The sequence below is a fragment of the Leptonychotes weddellii genome, chromosome 5 (assembly GCF_054177405.1).
Source record: "Leptonychotes weddellii isolate Sample4059 chromosome 5, ASM5417740v2, whole genome shotgun sequence".
Lineage (NCBI taxonomy): Eukaryota > Metazoa > Chordata > Mammalia > Carnivora > Phocidae > Leptonychotes > Leptonychotes weddellii.
In genome coordinates this window covers 157,464,127-157,486,008 of record NC_138373.1, presented here as the reverse complement: position 1 = coordinate 157,486,008, position 21,882 = coordinate 157,464,127, and the positions used below count along the sequence as shown (strand labels likewise).

The window sequence follows — 21,882 nt, the reverse complement described above, 5'->3', positions numbered from 1 at the left end:
AGAGGAACCATGTGAGGAACCATGTGAGGGTTGGGGACAGGGGTCTAGTGGGGGGCATCACCAGAGCACGCTGCACCTGCTGCTCCCCGAGGAAATCCCGGGGCACAGGCAGGGACAGGCAGGGCTCTGAGCCCACAGGACACCGCTGGGCCCCCAACGTGGGAGAGAGCTGGGACGGCTCTCCATGCTCAATACCGAGCCAGGATGGGCAGAGCTGGAGGCGACGTGGGACTCACCCAGCCTGTGGGCAAAGGGAGCCAGAGAAGGACCTGGACCCTCCAATGGGGAGGCTGACTCCACCACTTCATCGGCTGCGGCAGAAAGTCAACACGGTAACAGAGGTGAAGACCTGAGGATGGCGCTGGGTATGCAGCAGACACCCACCAGACGCGGCTGCTCTCTGCAACGGCAGCAGCCAAGCTCGGGCGTGTAACAGGCGGAAGCAGAACCCGGGCACACGTTCCTAGCAGATGACCTTGGGCTTCCACAACACTTCCTCTAGTCCTCTGATCTTCTGGTACCTGGAACGCAGCCTTCTTCCCCACAATGCAACAAAATACCCACACCGGTTTTCGAGTGAAAGCACATTAAATCAGCTCGGCTGAAGGAGCCCGACGCCTCTGGTGCTGGGGTGGCTTTGCCGCCTCCGTGAGTGGGGGGCCCGGACGTGCACGGTACCGAGCTGCAGCAAGAAAGGACCACGTTCACAAAGCCCTAGCTGAGACCAGGGAGCCCAGCGCAGGAGGCGGCCCCACACGGCACACTCCACCCCGCCGTGCAGCCCCACGATGCCACGCGGCCCACGTCCCTGCCAGTCCACATGTGCTCTGCCAGTCACCAGGTTCATATGTCTCCAGTGAAATATCACTATCATTCCAAATGCTCACATCAGCCATCCTGGGGCCTAATGAGGACGCGAGCGGAGCAGAGGCAGCTGGTTATTTTTCACCGTCACACGCTGAATGCTCCACGGCTGGAGTGGTACCACTGATTTATTCTCTGCTCTCCGACTGCTTACCTTGTAGCAGTAATAAAAATATTTTCACTCGGATGGTGATAAAGCTGAATCTAGTTTACTAGATGTAACTGAATTCTATCTTGAACAAATAAGTCAATTTTAAACTTACAATGCAGTCAAGACAGCTTTCAGAGAAATTTCATTAAAATCACATTTACCCTAAATTAAAACACAGAGGAGAGGGGAAACGTACAAGTAGACAAAGCCACGCACACAGAGGGAGAGCTGTTCCCTGGGAATGTATTCTGGCTTCTGGTTCCCTCGGGGTGGAAGTGTACAATTTTAAAAATACTAATGGTCACCCTCAGTGTCCTGGGTGCGGGCAGAGCTAACGGGCTCCCCGGGGATGGGGCAGAGGGGTTGCACAGGGAGCCAGGGCACACAGAGCCCTTGGCCACCCAATAAGGCGACTGTGGCCAGAGTCCCCAGACCACACTCCCCAGCGCTCGAAGAAGTGTCGGCCCACCACCCGCCCCTAACCACCTGCAAGGCGGGAGGAAAGATGGCAGTGATGACGGTGGGCTTGGACACTGAACAAGGCTTCCAGCATACAGGCCCGCACTGCCTGCCACCGCCTTCACGTCCGGGAGCACAAGGGCTCATGGAAGATGAGCTGCAGCGAGAGCGCGAGCCGGCCGGCCTCCGAGGGCTCACACTGTGCTGACCAGTGGTCACAAGAGGGCAGCGGTCAAGCATCCTTCCTCGGAACCCCAGCAGGGCGCCCCCGTCTTCTCTCCTCTAACCCGCAGACCTGGCTTTAACCAGCCTCCCGTTCTGCTCGTGGGCTGGCCTTTCCCCCTCGCTAGGAGACCAAAACCCCCCGGTCGGAGGTCAGCCTGTACCCGCTTACACACCACAGCTTGCTCACTCCTCTTCAAGCACCCAAATCTGCACCCCAGAGGAAGGGCTTCCACGTGCCCACAGCAGGGATGGAGCCTGCGCCCTCCCCTCCCACCATGCTGCACCACAGGCCTCTCCAAGAGCCAGGGTTTGCCTCTGCTCCCACCTGCATGCCGGACTACCCAGGCTGGGGACAGCCTGCCCTCTAGACACGGGCCTGCAGACGTGCCCCTCCACCCCGGCCCATCCCTGCCCCTCCTGCTGCAGCTCCCAACCAGCTGAGGTGAGGAGATCCTCCATGGGGCAGGGGACAGGGCAACTGGGCACAGAGTCTGCTTTACACACCAGCCCCCACACCGACCAGCCACGAGATGAGGATCTAAGAAAGAGGTGAGAAAACCCATCTGTCTCAGACCCCAGGCAGGGTCCCCGGGCCAACTTTATGAGGGAGCCACCTGGGGAATGACCAAGCCCCCTTTCGACACAGCCAGGCCCCACTGGCCACCTGCTGCTGATCCCTGTGGCCGCCATCTGAATGGGGAGCGGTGAGGAGCCTCTGCCTCTCCCTCGTGCTCACACAACGTGCCTGTCCTTCAGTGACACTCGGTCACTGCCGCTGGGAACAGTCACCTATCACTTGTACGCAACCCCCATGCCACCAACCACAAACACCTTGCAGAGAGTTTTGGACACACGTCCCAGGCCCCAAGGAGTGCCTTGTGTGCAGTGGGCTGCTGTTGGCACTCCAGTGACACACTTCAGAAGTTCTCAGTGACCGACCACAACCTAAAAGCCATCACGGAAGAAACCGCTGTAGGACCCAGAAGCTTTGGGCCTGCCCTGGGCCTAGGTTGGTGTGACAACCTCCTGGGACTGTCAACAGCACCTTCTTGGCTCTAACCCAAGGAGGGGCCTCCTGCAGACTCCCCTCCACGGCAGGCACACGGGGTCATGGAGCACAGGATTCACAAAGTGCTTCCCAGGCTGCATTTCACCGTCTCCCGCTCCCGGTATGCAGGTTACCTCCCCAAGTCTCAGCTCCCTGAGGCCGAGTCCTGTCGGACACTCACTCCACACTGGCTACCCTCCCCTGGACGCAGTAAACTCTTCCCGTCTCTTGCAAGCACCGCCTGCACTTGGGGTGCTCAGAGCAAGCACCAGAATACCTGGCTGCCGGGGAAGGAAGCCGCAGGAGGTGAAAGATGTTTCAGGCCCAGAAAACAACAAGAACAAGGACCAGAGCAGAAGCTGGGATCACAAGTCCTGCTGGATGGAAAGCGACCAGCCAGGGTGTGCCGGCCTAGGGCTGCTGGAGGGGGAGGAGGGCTGGGTCAACCTGAGAAGGGCCCGGAGGCCCCACGGCTGTTCCCAGCTGAACCTTGCAGCAGCATGGACAGTGCACCAGAGAGAAAGAAAATGCGAATCTGATTAAGCCCCTGAAGGCAGAAAGGAAGACCGAGACTGCCTGGCTCACCGGCCATCACGGCTGAGCTCCGGCACCTGACCGACACAGGGCAGATCTCCAAAGGTCCCGCCCACAGTCACCGCAAAGAAAAACCCACCCAACCACGCGCAGGGCAGCCAGGCTCTGCATGACCGTGAATGCATTCACCAGGGCGGTCAAGGGCTCCCAGATCAGCCTTTCAGAGAATCGTAATTAGTAAGTCAGAGTCTGGTCAAAACTAATGAAGAAGGGTGAGCTCCCGTGAAAACTCGCTCGGTGACCAGCCTCACCACCCCGAATGCACTGAAGGCAAATGAGCTCGGCTGGCGTATGGCTCAACCGAAGCCCATGGCCACGAACAAGACCCCAGCTCCCCAGCCTGAGGACACAGGCGGCCCCTCCTCTGGCACGTCGGGTAACAGGAATGTGTGACGAGCATCAACAGGCACCACAGGAAAATGGAAAAGTAACTGGCTTCAGACACAGTAACCACGTCAATAGAAGGAACCACATGTGAAGTGTGGGGTGGAGGGTGTAAGAGAGTGTGTGTGCGCACGTGCACACGCACATACTCTTAAATTCCAAGTAGCCCACTACACGGAGGCAGATTTTCACCACCACCTGCAACCCCAGAAGCAGAGGCAGCCTGCAGCTTAGGCCCGGGTCCGAGTCTGACCTGGACCCCCCCTGGGCTCAGCTGCACAGAACTGCCAGAGGCCCAGTGAAATCTGAATTTCAGTATGTGTCATACTTATGCTAAAAAATTAACGATTTATGTGAAATTCAAATCTATCTGGGTGCTCCTTACTCTCACTTGCTAAATCTGGCACTGCTAAGACCAGGCAGGAAGAAGGATTTATCCCCATTCCTCACGGAAGGAGGGAAGGTGAGGTCTGGATTAGGACTCCGACAGCAGACACTTCTGGTGCTTGACTCTGGCCTCCCCAAGCAGCCTGGAGTCGGGCTCGACGCTGAAGATGGAAATCCATCCATAGAAGCTCTTGGCTCAGCCTGGCTGATTAATCACCAGGTTTCTCTCCTCCTCCTGGCCTGCCGGGGCCTGCCGGGGCCTCCCGGGTTTATGGTCTCTGGGAATTTCAGAGCAGAGCCAAGCAGACCCCAGGCCCAGGTGACATCAAGCAGTTCTGGGCCCTCAGGGGGGCGGATGACAGGCCTGTCTCTGTCCTGAAGCCGCCCCATCACCAGGGACAATCCCCTGGCTCCCCGTTTTGTGCCCATTTTACCCACCATGGGACGCTAATCTCTGAAGCAATGTTTTACGATCGGACTTGAAGTCTTCTGAAAAAACCAAGCACAGACGTAACCACATTTATCTACCTGCTAAGGCTGTGTATCTTCAAATACTCTTTTTTAACACTGAAAGAAGATCTCCATTATGTTTTTAAACAGAAGATGTGGCAAGTATTTCATTTATATCCTCTTACATCACAAAAGCTGCCCAGGTTCCGTCACAGGGGCTCTCGCTGGAAGGGCCCCAGGGCTGAACATGGGGACCGTGGGGCGTCAGGGGCTCTCGCAGGCTAACATCAGATGTAGCAGACGTAAGAGCAATAAACGTATAAGGGGTATCGTCTGGTTGTGCCGCAACACTGTGAAATTTCTTTCAGATGCGTAAGCGTTCTAGGTGTGATGTGGACGCTCCCGTAGGTGCTTTAGACTTGACCTTCTCCCAGACTGAGGAGTGCTCATCTCTGCTTGTTATTACAGCACTAAACGACTAAATCGTTGGTGGGAACTTGAGATTTTACCTACGAAAATCACTCAGTAAGTAGGGAACAGACTGACAACTACCAGAAATAGTGAGAGCACATGCTCTTACCTGTGACCTCATCTCTCTGCTGTGATCAGCATGCCCAGCGCCGTCCACCCAAGCACCGGGCTCTACATGGGCCCTGGGGGGGGGGGGGGCAGGGGACCTCTCTGCTCCTGACTTTGGCCACAGCACATGACTTGGTTTGGCCAATGAAGAGCAGCAGAGTTTTAGGAACCGCTTTCTGTTGGAAGCATTAAGAGCCTATGAGGACTCCCCCAAACCCTCTTCCTTCCATCACAGGAGCCGGGCAAGGATACTCCTGAGCGCGGCGGCTCCCTCAGCCTGAGTCCCAAAGTGAGAACTGCACGGAACAGAGTCCCCAGCCAAGCCACGAGGGACGCGCCTGCTGCTAAAGCTGCTGAGACTCGCTGGCTGTCCACTCCCGGCCCTCGCAGAGCCTCCTGTGACCGTTCCAGTGATATCTGGCCTCCGCCCCACGTGGATTTCCACACTCCGCCATTCAGGATTTGGTCGATGTGCATGTTCGATGCACTCCGGTGCCAGGCTCTGTGCTCCTACACCATGCCCGAGAGCTCAGCTCTAACCAGTCCCGAAGAAGCAGAGGACACGACAGTGTGTGCCAGAGTCTGGCAAGAACGGATGGTGGCCAACAGAGGAGAAGCGGAAGAAGGGGAGACCACCAATCCTGGGGGTGGGGGCAGAGGGGCACTGCTAGGGTAGAGGGACTTGAGGAAAAGCAGCACAGCATCCAACTTGCAAAACCATCCCGTTCATCATCCCCTACTGTTTGGTGCAGGCAGACCTGCTCGCCCAGCACACCTGTGCACACGGGTCCTCCAGGTTCTACAGAGAACATTCCAGCCTCCACTGGAGCTGCTGAGGGCCAGCACGCCAGCAGCCCCCACAGGCCCACTGCGGCCCCCTGCGCGTGCGAGCACAGAGGCCCATGGCAGACGGCAGAGGGTTTCCGGGCCACAGCCAGGACAATCAGGGGCCTCTGTCCCATGTACCCACAGTCACCCGGTGGTTGCAGAGAACCCACTGATGCTGCTATGGATTTCTGTGAACCACGGCTCCGTGCACAGCCCCTCCCAGAAAGAGTCTGGCCACTGCGAGAGGGACAGAGAACTCAAAAGGCCACTCCAGTGCCCTAGAGGACAGTGAGCCACACCAAACACCGGGGGCGATCTATTTCTCCCCGAGATCGAAGAAGAAACATCTGGTAGCAGATTAAGAAATCAAATACATGTATGAGCAAAAATTAAAAAGCCCAAAGTTGTTTTGTGAATAAATGACAGGCTCCCTATGCCTGAGATCCACCCCGCTCCATGCACAGCCGCCATCCCGTCTAATCGGCTCTCTCGCCTGTCCCCGGTCCGCTGGTGCCCAGACTTAATCCTTCAGTCTCTCCTCCCACTTGCACCTGGATGGCCCCAAGGAAACACCCCAGGTCCCTCGGCAGGGAGGGGGCCGCTGGAAGCTGACTGGCCATGGCAGGAACTCATTTGCTCGGGAAGCTGCTTACTGCACTCCAGGGCCAAAATAAAGGACTGTTTGGCAGAAGTCCCTATCCCTAAGGGAACACACACTGCCGACAAAATTGTGACCAAGAATTCAGCTCGAATAGTACAAGTAACTGTTAGAAATGGGTTTCTGCTAAGGTCTTCGTGGCCACTCACCCAGGAAATCCCAAATCCTTTCTGGTTTCCCAGGAGCCTGTGCTCTGATCCACCAGACCACAGACCTGCTGTCAGGGACTTTTTTCTTCCTGGGTGGTTCTATCTGGTTCTGCTCCTCCTTAAATACCCGTATACCACTTCCCTTTTCCATAGACTTTTTGCACCTGGCCCTCCCCACAGGCTGGGGATGGATGTTGATTTGCCTACTTACAGGGGATTTGGGTTCGTAGTAATTACTGTCCCTACTTACACTGCAAGAGTAGGCTGTATGCGCTTTTATTTGCTTCCCTTCTTGATGTGCACGGTTTCTTAGAGGGAATGCAAACAATGCATATTTAGGCGGCCTCGTGCAATTCCGAGTTCATTCCAGACAGGCATTCTTGCTGGATGTAGGCCCTACAGCGATGTATATTCTTGCAGCATGTTGAGGACACCTTCTCATATTTTTGTTGAGAAGTCAGTTCTCAAATAGCTGTTCTTAGAAAATAATCTTTTCCTCCAGCTGCTTTAAGACTTCGTCTGTAGTGTAATTAAAGTGTAATTAATCTTCACAAGGATGTGCTCGCATACAGTTTTCCCTGTTAGTAATTCTCCTCTGGACCCACTGGTCTCTTAAATATGTGAGGTGGTACATTTCGGGACTTTTGGTGAACATCTCCATTATTGTTTCTCCAAATTCTCACTCATCCTCTCTCGTCTCCTCCTGTGATTCCAAACACACACACATCAGGCTTCCGGACCACACCCCCTAGATCTCCTACCTTCTGTGTTTTCCACATCCTTACTCTCCAGGTTCTATTATGGCTCTTTCCTTCCAACCATCTTCCAGGTCACTCATGTTCTCTTTAGCTGTGTCTAGCCACCATGTTCTTAATTTGGTTATCATAGTTTTCAATTCCAGAAATCCTATTTGGTCATTTTTTCAAATCTCTTCTGTAAAATTATACAGATATATAAAATTATACAGATATATAATATTCAAGATTATCTGTTTTCATCCCTTCATACAGAGTTAAGGATAATGGTTTCATGCTATGTGCCTAAGAATTACAAAAGCACAACATTTTGTGGACCAGTTTCTGATACCTGTTGCTTCTGTTTGGTCTACTTAAGGAGTTTCGAATGGGTGATAAGCTTTGACTACGTGCAGATCATTTTATCTGAAAAATGCACGTATTTGTAGAAACGTCAGTTCTGGTGCCTTCCTCCAGAATAGATTTTGCTTGGCTTCTCCCCAGCACTGTGAGGCTCCAGTAGAGAAGTACTGTAACTGAGGTTCAAACAACCCTGGTCCTCCCAGGTGACATAAACCAGGAGTACAAGACTGTATGAGGGCTGTCCCATTCCAGTTTTTCCCTGCTGGTCACTCCGCTCAGTCCCAGGAAGGTTATGGGCATTTCTCTCATTGTCTGTCTGGGGCAGTTCGACCCATTCACTCCAAGAGACTGTCAAAACAACAACTCATGAAGGGATATTTTTTCCAGATGAGCAGATGCCCTTAGAAGAACAGCACTTTAGGGACGCCTGGGTGGCTCAGTCGGTTAAGCGTCTGCCTTCAGCTCAGGTCATGATCCCAGGGTCCTGGGATCGAGTCCCGCATTGGGCTCCCTGCTCTGCAGGGAGCCTGCTTCTCCCTCTGCCTCTGCCTCTCTCTCTCTCTCTCTCTCTCATGAATAAATAAATAAAATCTTTAAAAAAAAAAAAAAAAGAAGAAGAAGAACAGCACTTTAGTGCCGGGCTCATCCACTCTCACCTTTGTCCTCCATTCCAAGCTAAGTGGCTCGAGTCTTCACCCCTCACTCTGAGGGAAGTCCTACCGCTTGTGCCCCACATACCACAGGGGAAGCCACCTCAGCCCCCCCGCCGAGACACAGCACTGCCCCGCCCAGCACACAGCCTCTCGGGCTGCAAGCTTCCACTGTGCCTGGCTCCACTGCACAAAGGCCCGTCTCTCCTCAGGCAGGGCCCCATCCTGTCTACATGACACACTTTCATGAAGGCTTTAAGGGTAGCAGAGAGGGGGTACAACACTACTCAAAATAGAAAACCCCTTTAAAAGTGCTTTTGAAATGTTCTTTAGTCAATCCTCCCCACTACGAAAGACGGTGATGCCGTCTCTCTTCCGGTCTTCCCCTTACCTCCTCACCATGCTTCCTTCTGTGCCCCGAGACCTCTGTCCTCCTCCACCTCGCCAGTCCGTTCTTCACAACACAACTGCTGGAACTCCAGGCTTCCTTTAACTTTCAGCTCTTCTCTACACTAGTCCTCTCTGGGCCATGCCCATAAAACCTTCCCTTTCTTTTCTCTTTTAACTTTTATCAATGTATTTAAACTATTAAAAAAAAAGTTCAGGGGGCGCCTGGGTGGCTCAGTCGTTAAGCGTCTGCCTTCGGCTCAGGTCATGATCCCAGGGTCCTGGGATGGAGCCCCGCATCGGGCTCCCTGCTCCGCGGGAACCCTGCTTCTCCCTCTCCCACTGCCCCTGCTTGTGTTCCCCCTCTCGCTCTCTCTGTCAAATAAATAAATAAAATCTTTAAAAAAAAAAAAGTTCACCCATTCCTCCCACCCCACACCCCCACAGCCCCCACCTCTTGCAACCACCAATACATTCCTTGCATCTATGAGCTGGCTTTTCAGTGTTTTCTTTTTTCTTTTTAAGACTGCACATGTAAGAGAGATCATACAGGATTTCTCTCTCTCTCTCTGACTTATTTCCCTTAGCATAATGCTCTTGAGGTCCATCCATGTTGTTGCAAACAGGAGGATTTCCTTTCTTATGGCTGAGTAACGTCCCTGGACGTGTGTGTACTACAATTTCTTCATCTGTTCCTCTGTCAATGGACACTTAGGTTGTTTCCATATCTTGGCTATTGTAAATAATACTGCATTAACATGAGGTATTTCTTCGAATTAGCTTTTTCATCCTGTTCAGATAAATACGCTGAAGTGAAAATGCTGAATCATATGGTGATTCTATTTTTAATTTTTTGAGAAACCTCCATTCTGTTAGTGGCTGCACCAGCCTGCATTCCTACCATCCCTACAGCACACAGGGGCTCCCTTCTCCAGAAGAGCCATTCTAATAACAGGTAAGATGTCCTAGCTCACTGTCATTTTGATTTGCATTTCCCCAAAGATTAATGACATAGAGCACCTTTCCATGTGTCTGTTGGCCATCTGTATGTCTTCTTTGGAAAAATGTCTATTCAGATCTTCTGCCCATTTTTTAATCAGATTTTTTTTTTCTCTTGAGTTATAGGAGTTTTTTATATGTTTTGGATATTAGCCCCTTATCAGATATGTGATTTGTGATTATCTTCTCACATTCAGTGGTCTGCCTTTTCATTTTGTTCATGGTTTCCTTTGCTGTGCAGAAGCATTTTAGTATGATGTAGTCCCAATTGTTTATTCTTGGTTTTGTTGCTTTTGCTTTTGGCAACAGGTATAAAAAACCATAGCCAGGACCTACTATGTCAATGAGCCTGTGTTTTCTTGTATGGGCTTTAAGGTTTCAGGTCGTACATTCAAGTCTTGAATCCATTTTGAGTTAATTCTCAAATGGTGTAAGATATCAGTCCAGTTTCATTCTTTTGTATAAATTTTCCAAACGCCATTTATTGAAGAGACTGTTCTTTCCTCATTGTATATTCTTGGCTCCTTTGTTGTAAATTATTTGACCATATATGTGTGGGGTTATTTCTAGGCTCTCTATTCTATTTCATTGATCTATGTGTCTGATTTTATGCCAATACCATACTGTTTTAATTACTATAGCTTTTGTAATACAGTTTGAAATCGAGGCTCATGATGCCTCCAGCTTTATTCTTCTTCCTCGTGATGGCGTTCTCTATTTGGGGTCTTTTGTGCTTCCGTACATGTTTTAGAATTCTTTGTCCAATTTCTCTGAAAAACACCGTTAGAATTTTGATAGGGATTGCAGTGAATCTGTAGATTGGTGTGGATAATATGATCATTTTAGCAATATTAATTCTTCCAATCTATGAACGCCAAATATCTTTCCATTTATTTGTATCTTCTTTAACTTCTTTCATTTATGTTTTACAGTTCTCGATATACAGGTCTTTGACCTCGTTAGTTAAATTTATTCCTAAGTATTTTATTCTTTTTGTTGCAATTGTAAATAGGCTTGTTTTTTTAACTTCTCTTTCTGATGGTTATTAGTGTAAAGAAACAACAGATTTTTGTGCACTAATTTTGTATCCTGCAACTTTACTAGACTCATTTATTAATTCTAAGAGGTTTTTTGATGGAGTCAGGGATTTTCTATACATAATATCATCTTATCTGCAAATAGTGACAATTTTTGTTCTTCTACAATGTGGATGTCCTTTCTTTTTCTTTTTTTTTTTTTTAAGATTTTATTTATTTATTTGAGAGAGAGGATGAGAGGAGAGAGAGAGCACATGAGAGGGGGGAGGGTCAGAGGGAGAAGCGGACTCCCTGCTGAGCAGGGAGCCCGACGCGGGACTCGATCCCGGGACTCCAGGATCATGACCTGAGCCGAAGGCAGTCGCTTAACCAACTGAGGCACCCAGGCGCCCTCCTTTCTTTTTCTTGCCTAATTACTCTGGCTAGGATTTTCAATACTATGTTGAAAAAAAAGTGGTGAGAGTAGACATCCTTGTCTTGTTCCTGATCTTAAAGGAAAAGCTTTCAGCTTTTCACAGCTGAGTATAATGTTAGCTGTGGGCTTATCATAGATGGCCTTTATTGTGCCGAAATATGCTCCTTCTATGCCTATATTCTGTTAAAAGTTTTTATCATGAATGGATGTTGAATTTTATCAAATGCTTTTTCTACATCGATTGAGATGATCCTATAATTTTTATCCTTCATTTTGTTAATGTGGTAGACCACACTGATTGCTGTCATATTTGCAAACCATATTTGCACCCCTGGAATAAACCCAACGTGGTCATAGTGTGTGATCTTTTTAATATATTGTTGAATTCAATTTGCTAGAATTTTGTTCAGGATTTCTGCACCAGTGTTCATCAAGGATACGGGCCTGTAATTTTTTTGTGTGGCATCCTTGTCTGGTTTCAGTATCACAGTAATGCTGGCCTCACATAATGTGTTCAGAAAAGTCCCTCCATCTTCTATTTTTTCGGAAAGGTTTGAGAAGGATTGGTATTAATCCTTCCTTGAATGTTTGGTAGAACTCACCAGTGAGGCTGCCTGGTCCTAGACTTTTGTTTGTTGGGAGACTTTTAATTACTGATTCAGTCTCCCTGCTAGAAATGGGTCTGATGTTCAGATGTTCTAACTCATCATGATTCAGTCTTGGCTGGTGGGTAATCAAAATTTATCCATTTCTTCCAAGTTGTCTGATTTGTTGGCACATAATTGTTCATAGTCATCTTTGATGACTCTTTGTACTTCTGTGGTATCCACTGTACATCTCCTTTTTCACTTCTAATCTTACTTGAGTCCTCTCCCTCTTTTCTGGTGAGTCTCACAAAAGGTTTGTCAACTCCGTTTACTTCTCAAAGAACCAGCTCTTCGTTTCATTGATCTTTTCTAATATCTGCCTATGCCATTTATTTCTGCTCTAATCTGTTACCGCCTTCCTTCTACTAGCTTTGGGCTTCATTCTTTTTTTTCTAGTTCCTTGAGATGTAAAGTTAGGTTGCTTACTTAAGACTTTTCTCGTTTCTTGAGGTAGGCATTTATTGTACGAACTTCCCTCTTAGAACTACTTTTGCTGCACCCAGTAAATTTTGGTATGTCACTTTTCCATTTTCATTTGCCTCAAGGTATTTTTTTATTTCTCTCTTGATTTCTTCTTTGACCCTTTGGTTGTTCAGCAGTCTAATCTCCCCATATTTGTGAATTTTCCAGTTTTATTCATGTAATTAACTTCACCTTTCTTAATCAACAAGCCCACGAAGGTGTGTTCCTTCACCAAAGTGCCAAAAAGCTCTAAAATAAATGCTGTCCTTCCCCTAAAATGCAGAAAGGAGGCAGTGGGGTTTTTTTTGTTTTTTTTTTTTAAGCAATTTTTCTTCCTAGCATATCCTGCCCTTAATAAAATCTTTATAGTCCCTGCAAAAGTTCCTGGCCCACAATTTCTCTCTCTAAGAGGTGAGTGATGAAATGGGGGGAGGGTGGACTTCACACGGCTGAGGCCTGCAGGTGCCTCTCCCGAGGGGCTGCCAAGGGGCCCCGGCGCCCACCAGCCAGAAAGCCCAAACCCCATCCACTGTGTGTACTTCCTGCTTGGAAAGCCTGGTATTTAGGTTTCACTAGAAGAACAGCTACAAACTGGCTACAGCGTTCACATATTTTACATATATATTACATAAAAGAAGCTTCTCTGTTGTGAAGAACGGATCCTTTAAGCCAAGAACTGCAGGCCGGAAGGACCCGCCTCAGAAACTGCACTGAAAAATGTGATTTACAAAAAAGTACATTTGAGCTGGGATTCCTTTGGTCGTCATTCCTGCTCTTTTAAACCATCATCCAGCAAAGCTGCAATGTGCTTCTTTCTAAACCACAGCACCAGAGAAAATCAATTCAAGTATTTCCCCACACTGTAGCACAGGTACAAATGAGCACTAACCACTACTTCCCAACCTCCACGGAAACAGAAAATATACCTTCTAAGGGACACCAGGGGAAGCGAAGAAGTCAGGACGTGAAATTCACATCTACTGCAAATCATATTTCAAAGAACTAACTGAGACTGGGGCCAGCTGTGAACCTGCTAGTGGGGAAAACCCAGCCATCTCCCAGAGATCTCACTGTGAAGTTAAGAATAAACGCAGTTACACAAGCAGGAAACCGTATTTTGAGTAGACAGGTTGGAAAGCAGCTAAATATACTAAATCAAATCAAGTATTATTGGAAGAACCGTGAAAAACTTCACCGTATGGAAATGAGGTAATAACCATTAGGTACATAGTCGAAAATCAGATTCAATCAAGGAACAAAATGGAGTTTATAATTTGTATGACTCCATTTTATAATGTCTTTCGACAGTTCCCCAAACCAAGTGTCTTTCTGGGGAGATTATGACCGTTATAGTTTGTGGCTGCTAACGGCACGGCAAGGGGGAAGCAATGCACAGGGACGCGGAAGCAGAGCTGGAACGCACACCCCTGCGTCTACATTTGAAGCAAAGTACAATTTCTCTGTACATTCAGCAAAATCACCTGCAGAGCTCACATGAGGCTCTTTATGAAAGAGCCTTTCTCTTTGTACCTCATCACTGACCGGCTGGCGCCCCAAATCTACGCCTGGTTCTGCTTGGTATCACTTTGTTAATGCTGTTCATTAATGTAACAAACTATCAGGAGAATATGCTTGGAATGGGCAGGCATTATCTCCCAACTTTCATTTAATTAAACTCTGCGATTGCAATATGACAGTCAGCACATCATAGGGGAAATTATTTTAAGAATGAAGGTAAAAAGTATTTCAAAGCCTCCACTTAAATATGAAAGCATAATCTAAAACGGCCGAGCACACACTGTAATTTTTCTATAATATTAAAGATGTTATTTCCAGACTTGGTAATTAATTGGATTCCATGGAGAAATTACGCCAGCATCCTTGATAGCAAAATGATGCACAAAGGCAGGGACCAGAGTGCCAAAGGACAGCCATAAACAACCATGCTGTCGCCCAGATTATGACAATCATCGGGCTTAATAAGGAGTGAGAGCTGCCCGCTTCTGTGCACACTCATTCCTCCTGCAAAGTGCCTGCACTGAATTCTGATTATGTTGCCTTAATAAAAACGAAGGGGAGAGGCTCCCGCCCCAGAAGAATGCCCAGCCCTGCCCCGTGGAGCCAGGAGCCCCAGGCTCAGTGAGGACAGCACCTTGCAGGGTGAGGGCCAGTCCCAAGCCCCCCACCGCCTCCTCCCGGGCCCTCAGGGAGACAGGTTCTCAGGAAGCAGGCTTACCGTCAATCCGGCTCACGAGCTCTTCCAACATCTTCACCTTCATTTGAATCCCAGGCTGGGCAAAGGTATAGTTGTCCTAAGGGAAAAGTAACAACAAATATCATATGCACAGAAAATAAAACACACCTTCCAAAGGGGAAAAAGGAAGTCGGAACAAAGGTGAACAGTTCCACAGCGGAACAAAGTCACCACCTGGTCCATGCCCGCGGCGTCAGGCCCTGTCACAATGGCCGACCCGCAGCAGGATCCCATCTGGGGTCAGATCCGGCCCTTCCCGACATCAGAGGGCGAGCACACCCGCCTCGGGGGGCATCTACCGGAGCATCTCTTTATGTAAATGCAGATATTTACATTTACATGGAACAAACGGGCGTGGGCACGGACAGCTCCTTGAGAAGCGTGTGCCAGAAGCAGCTGCCTGGCCGCCACCCGGGTAGCGGGCACTCGCCGGTGCCGGAAAAACGGCGGCAGAACGGCGCCTGGGCCGGTGCTCTCGGTGCCCACATCCCGCCCGCAGTCCCCGGGCCACCGACGCGGCTGCTGCACGAGGAAAGTGAGCGTGTGACCACTCTCGGTGAACCCAGGTGAAGGAGTCGATCAAATGAGACAGGAAACCCAGTGTGGGCATCGAGGGGGACGAGTCCTTGGTCAAACAGACCTGGAGAAGGAGCCCCACCCTCCTACTCGGGAGCTGTGCAGCCTCGGTAAGCAACGTCACCTCTCGGCTCCCGTTGGTCGTCTACACCGTGACAATCATGCTGCCTTCTAGGTCTGCTCCGAGGTGTACAGGAGACCAGGTCAGGGGACCGTGCTGGAGGGCCCAAGACTACCAGAGGTGCCGAGGAACGAGGGCGGGGCCTCAGCCAGCCCCCGTCGCCTTCACAAGGGCCGCTGGGCTTCGAAGGCACACATGCAAGGCAGAGACAGCCCCAAAGAGGTCTACAGCCTAAGCCCAGAGGCTGCCAAAGGGCACAAAGATGTCAATCCACCGACCAAAGGGAATTATCTGGACTAGCCAAGGGCCCACTGCAGTCCCGGGGTCCTGACAAGTCCACAGGAGCGTGAGAAGGACTCGACCTGCCGCAGCAGTGTTGAAGATGGAGGAAGGGGCCACGAGGCAAAGGACGCGGGCTGGAAAAAGGGCAGGTTGTGAGATCTCCCTGGAGCCTTAGGCCCACACCTTGAGTCAGGCCCACAAGAGCCACATCAGAAGCCTGGCCTCCAGAACCACGAAGTAACACATAATCTGTGTTGTTTTCAGCCACTAAGCCTGTGGTGATTTGTTACAGCACCCCCAGGAAATGAATACAGGAGGCCTGGGGGATGTTCTTCACCGCGGCCCCCAGGATGCACTAAGATGAAAGGACGAGAAGAGAATCTGGAGCAATCAAGACCCCAATGCCAACCCTGCAGATCCCTGGACTCCGGGGAGCACACAGGCCTTGGCCCCAGTGGCTCACGCGGGCTCGTGCTGGGCCAGTGCTGGGACGGAGTGGCTCGTCCTCAGGGAGCGACACCAGGCAGGCCGCACAAGCCGCGCCCAGGACAGCGAGACCCCTGGCCTCTGGAAGGTATGGGTGACGTGGGCAACTGCAGCCCACCAGGCAGTCGCTGTGGCCCTGTGGACAGTGGGGAGCACTCCTGCTCTGCCACGTACCACAGGGCACTGGCCGGGGGGGAGGGGAGGCCATCATTCGGGCGGGGACGGCTCCTAGACAGCCGCCCCACATCTCGGCCTGCATTCAGGGCCCAGGAGGGAAGTGGAGGGCAAGTCCAGGCTGGACACAAACAACCCCACACAGTCAACCGCGCAGACACCCCCTGTGAGCGAGGGGCCGTGCCCACAAAACCCAGAGTCCAAACCTGAAGGGGACGGAGCAGCTGGCCGCACAGGGGGCAGCCGGCGGGAGACCCCGGGGTCGTGGCCACAGCACCCAGTGCAGCCAGCTCCAGAATCTGCGAGGGGGCTTTTCAGGTGAAATGCTCAGCGTGGAGCAGATTGGGAGGCTCAGGTGGGGGATCCTTGCCCCCGGCCCCGGCTCCGTCAGCTCTGCGTTCACCGTGCGCACGCGCACTCACCACCGCACAGGCCCACATGGCAGCCGGAGCTGGGGCAGGAGTGGCCGCCGCCGGGGCGCAGAACTAAAGTCTCCTACGGGCATCGAGGAATTTCCACAGTCGCAGAAAACGGACAATCAGCCCTGCCCTCTCGCTGGCCAATCTCCCCCGAGTGGATCTGGGGTGACAGGCTCTGGGCTCCAAACCGTGGCGTCTCTGCCCGCGCCAAACCAAGAAGAGCGGCGTGCACCCACCTCACCTGGAGCGATGCCAAGGCACAAAGGCCGGAGCTCCCAGGGTGGCGTCACGGGGGCCTGGCGTGACCATCTCCTGGACCTGGTGACAGGCCTGCGGGTCCTGCTAAATCCTGAGCTCTGGAGAAGGGAGTCAGGGACGCGCGTGTAATGGGCGGGACGATTTCAGGGCCGGACGGAGCCACGTGTGTCCATTAAGGACACACTGTAAGCTTTAATGTATCTGAACTTTAAAAGGGTAAGAAATTTGGGTTTTGGACTTGAGCTTGCAAGGGTTAGCCTCTGAGACTTAATTTCTCCCTGGAAATTGGATAACAGAAGGAGATTTATATTCAAATACGGAGCATACCGCCTCGTTGGAAGTTTATACATTATCACTTAACCTCACAGCAGAATTTCCGATGAGCCAGGTTGAACGATATACCTGGATATAATTCAGGATGGGAAATACATTGCAGACTGATTCTGCAGCCTTGGGCGAAGGCCTTGCAGATTATTTAATTGATGTTCAGTTCTGACAAATTCCAGAGCCATCAGAAGTACACTGTAATACCCCCCCCCCCCCCGGTGGTCCCAGGAGAACGAAGGGGTGAGGGTTTCACTGGGAGCTGGTGCATCCTGATGGGCTATCGATCTCCTCCTCTCCCTCTCCAGGGGGATTCAGCTAGCACCACTCCTGGACCTTCTCTATCCCCACAATACTCGCCACAAGAAGGCAACTTATCAATTGCTAAAGCCAGCAGAATAGATAGGCTGTGGGCTCGGCCCTCCTGCCACCTGGCAGAGCCAGCTAAGACCGCGGGCAGGCTGCTCCCCCTCCAAGGCTCTGCTGCACATGAGGGTGGCCTGGCTCTGGCCCAGCGATGGCTCTGATGGGGTGGGTAAGCCCGAGTGATCCTGGGATTCGGTCAGCCGGTTTATTTGGCTCTCGCACCAAGATAGGATTTCAAGATTCTCATTTAGAAGAAATAAAAGTTATTCTTCGGTCTCCATCTGCCACTATTTTGTTTTATTTCTCAATTTGTTCAAAACCCAGGTAGGGAAGATAGGTTTTCTTGGAAATCCAAACAATGAGAAAAGAAGAACACCTGAGACGCCTTTAAAATTTAAAATTTAAAAAAATAAAACTATGTTTTAAAAGGACCAGAAGAGACTGATGGATGGGCTGTGGCCTTGGCATTCTGGACTTGGGTCCCAGGCAGAGAAGATCGGCCTTCAAACGGGCTCCAACCCAGATGACAAGATGGGTCTCGGAGGGCAGAGCCCAGCGAGGCAGGGCACAGCGGTCGGCTGAGGGAGCCCAGGCTGTGGGTGGCCCTGCTCAGTGGCCAGAAAGCCTTTGAAGGGCACACCAAGGACCTTCCAGACCAGACGGCTGAATGAGAAGGTGTAAGGGGAAAAGAACATCCTGTGGCCCCAGCAACAGCCCCTCTGGGAGACACGGGGTACTCAGGGCCTCCGGGGGGGGCGGGTACCTGTGGCCCAGCAAGATCCTGCCAGCACAGCACCTCTCACAGGTTCTGCCCACCCAAGGCCAGGTCACCAGATGTACCTCTGGGCCATCACCCCCAGCACCCCATCCAAACACGCACCTGCACGCACACCTGGCACAGAAAACACCTGCTACACGAAGCTGTGAATGGGCGCAGAAACCTACACACTTATGGAAATACTAACAGTAATAATATCACCACCTTCACAAAAAGTAAACATTCATATCCTTTCTAATTGGATTTGATTTTACATCTTTAAGAAAGAATATGCTCTTCGAAACTTACAAGTCGGGCGCCTGGGTGGCTCAGTTGGTTGAGCGACTGCCTTCGGCTCAGGTCATGATCCTGGAGTCCCGGGATCGAGTCCCACGTCGGGCTCCCTGCTCAGCAGGGAGTCTGCCTCTCTCTCTGACCCTCCCCCCTCTCATGCTCTCTATCTCATTCTCTCTCTCAAGTAAATAAATAAAAAAAAAAAATCTAAAAAAAAAAAAGAAACTTACAAGTCAGAGGAAGAAAGGTCTGAGGAATACAGTGATACACTGACCTTTTGGGGAATGTTTTACCCAAGGTAAAGTCTGTATTCACAGAAAACCGAAGCACGCGCCCACGGCCTGCCTTACATCTGTTGCCATCCCACCTCACACCTCGGCAAAAACAAATAGCACTCTCTGTGCTCTTCGGGAGAAAAGGAGAATAACATTTTCTGAAGGACCCTGGCAGAGACGAGCTGAAAATTAAATTCACAGGGGCTGAGCTGGAAGGCCCCACAGACCCCACCTGCCACAGCATGCAGCTCTGGGAGCACCTGTGACAAGGGGCTAGAAGGCCCCACAGCCCCCACTGCCCCCCCCCCCCGACCAGAGACCCGCCGCCTGGCCTCTCTCCCTGGAACACGGCTTCTTTCCTATGCTGAAACCACAGGAGCCCCTCTCTGTGCCCTGCAGGACCTGCCTCTGGAACAGCTCAGCAATTTCCTTTCACAAACAATGGCCTGAAAGACCTCTGTGTCCGTCATCTCTTGCAGGTGCCCCCAGGACCCAGACACAGCCCTGGACAAAGTGCCCCACAGGGGCCCCGGCAGTGCAGAGGTCAGAGGGCAAGCACCTGCTGTGGCAGCTGCAGTCCATGTCACCCGTCTGGACGTCACCCCGGCTACTGCAAGTAATGCAGCGTCCAGAACAGGGTCAGACTGTGAGCTGCTTCATCTCCCCAAGAACCACTTCTGCATCCTCCCGTGGGCCACACGACATGCTGAGTCCTGGCAGAGACGGCACACAGAAGCGCAGGCCTGGGACTGCTGTCCTCAGACAGGCTCGTGTGCAAGGCCGGCCCTCCCTCGGCTGGTGCCAGAGACCCGAGAGTCCAGGAGCATTCCCGTCATTCCCGAACAAACAAGGATGCTTCACTGGACCTCAACCAACAGTGTAGCTTATGCTGAACTGCATTCCTTCTGGGAGTCTGGAATTTTGGAAAGTGCCAGGCAGAGGGTGTCGAGGTGACGAGCTCTCCATACAACCCAGGCACAGAGTCTCTAACGAGCTCCCAGGTGGACATTTCACACCTGCTGTCATGACTCACTGCTGGGGACATGATGTGTGTCCCGTGTGCCTCCACCGGGACAAGACGTGAGGTGCCTTAGCCCTGCTGTCTCCGGGCCTCCCCACTTGGCTGGTTCTGCTTTGCGTGCTGGTTCTGGAAGGAATGACGGCCTTGAATACAACCATATACTGATTCCTGGGAGGCACTGAACCTTGGACTGGTCTTTGGGTACCCCAACAGAGTCGGGGAGAAAAACCAACAGGGCCCTTCTGTTCACAGAGAGACCAGTTAAGCAAATGTTCATCACACAGGCCACGCAAGTGCATGAGAAGGGCTAACTGTGATGTGGGGAGCCCCGCCTGTTAGCACAGCACAGAACGGGGAGCCCCATCTGGAGACCAGGCTGAGGATGTGAAGCCTGAGCAGAGATGCAGAAAGAAGGGAGCAGCGTGCAGAAGAGCCCTGGCAGCAGCCCAGAGCAGGGCACCTCCCGGGGCGGGGAATGAAGGCCAGGACAGCTGGAGGGGCAGCGAGGAGGCTGGGGTACGGCGGGAGAAGACCGTTCTGAGGCTGGGAGACCATCTGGGAGGGAAGGGTAGGACCAGAGCAGAGCCATGGAATGAAGGTACTGACATGGAGATGGGGAGCCACCACACTTACAAGATCTGCATTTGGAGAAGACTCTGCCGCAAGGTGCAGAGTAACAGCAGAGCAAAGAGGATGCAGGGAAGTCAGCTGCCAGACCGATGCCCTAATCTACACCAAATGATGAGGAGAGCCTCCCACCGAAGACGCAGGTGGCCCAAATTATCCAAACCGCTTTCAACGAGCTATATTACTGGCTGGGTTTTTGAACTTGAACATAGGGCTTTTCATTTATTCCTATTAGCTCATTCACTTGATTGGTTCTCGGGTGGCATTCCAGGCAGCTGAACTCATTCTGAATCGTGATTATGTCATCTATCACATTAGCTGTCCCTCCAAGCTTAGAGGCACTGGTTACACTTACACCCTCAATGTCTTCATTACAGCCTCAGAGAAGAGGGGGAAGGACAAGGACAAGGACAGAGCTCCACGGCATGTTTCTCAGGGACCACACTCAGGTGGAGGAGTGCTGTAACAATGTATCAAGCCAACTCCTCACTTTCGTAGCGCAAGCTTCCTTTCTCTGATCTCCTGTCTTCTCATCTGTGAGTGAGACAGGAATGTCCGCTTCACAAGGCACGGGGAGGGGCTGTTAAATGAGTCGCTATACCTAAAGAACCTGGACCCTCCCTCCCAGTGCCCACCTTCCACGGTGACACAGGTCACGGGAAAGCAGTGAAGACGGGGATTCCCGTCCAGCCCTGATGCAGCACCCAGTGCTCCTACTGTCAGCCACTCCGACAATGGGGTCGATGCTAAATGCCTGTTTTCGGTCACTACCAGGGGTTGTCAAGGGTCTGAGGGGAAGACAGGATGGGTGGGCGGAGCACAGGGGATTTTTAAGGCACTGAAACCACCCTGTGTGACTGTAACAGTAGACATACATTTGTCCAAAGCCCGAGAACGTGCAACACCAAGAGAGAACCCTCGTGTCAACTCTGGACTCTGGGTAGTAGTAACAGAGCAACACTGGCTCATCAGCTGCACCAAATGCACCACACTAATGCAAGATGTTAGTAAGAGGAGCTGTGTCTGTCAGGATGTGGTGAGGGAGTACAAAGAAACCACATTTTCTGCTGAGTATTTCTATACACCCAAAACTGCTCTAAAAAATAAAGTCCATTAATTTTTAAAATTACTCAATTCATCCAAAAGAACATAGGGGAGAAAAAGTGGAAATAAGAAAA

General features: G+C 51.3%; 1 protein-coding gene across 6 annotated transcripts in view; it reads right to left on the bottom strand.

Moving 5' to 3' along the window:
* The window catches only part of TBC1D22A (TBC1 domain family member 22A), a 266,974-nt gene that overhangs the window by 65,994 nt on the left and 179,098 nt on the right, over positions 1–21,882 (bottom strand). For 3 of the 6 annotated variants that reach the window (XM_081822664.1, XM_081822669.1, XM_081822668.1), the window contains 2 exons: positions 14,707–14,782; positions 7,445–7,479 (listed from right to left, as the gene is read on the bottom strand). In XM_081822664.1, the coding sequence (XP_081678790.1) occupies positions 7,460–7,479; positions 14,707–14,782 (96 nt within the window). In that variant the 3' untranslated portion in view covers positions 7,445–7,459. Of the gene's footprint in view, positions 1–7,444; positions 7,480–7,563; positions 7,710–14,706; positions 14,783–21,882 lie in introns of those variants that run through there. The other 3 variants (XM_081822666.1, XM_081822667.1, XM_081822665.1) reach the window with 2 other exon arrangements.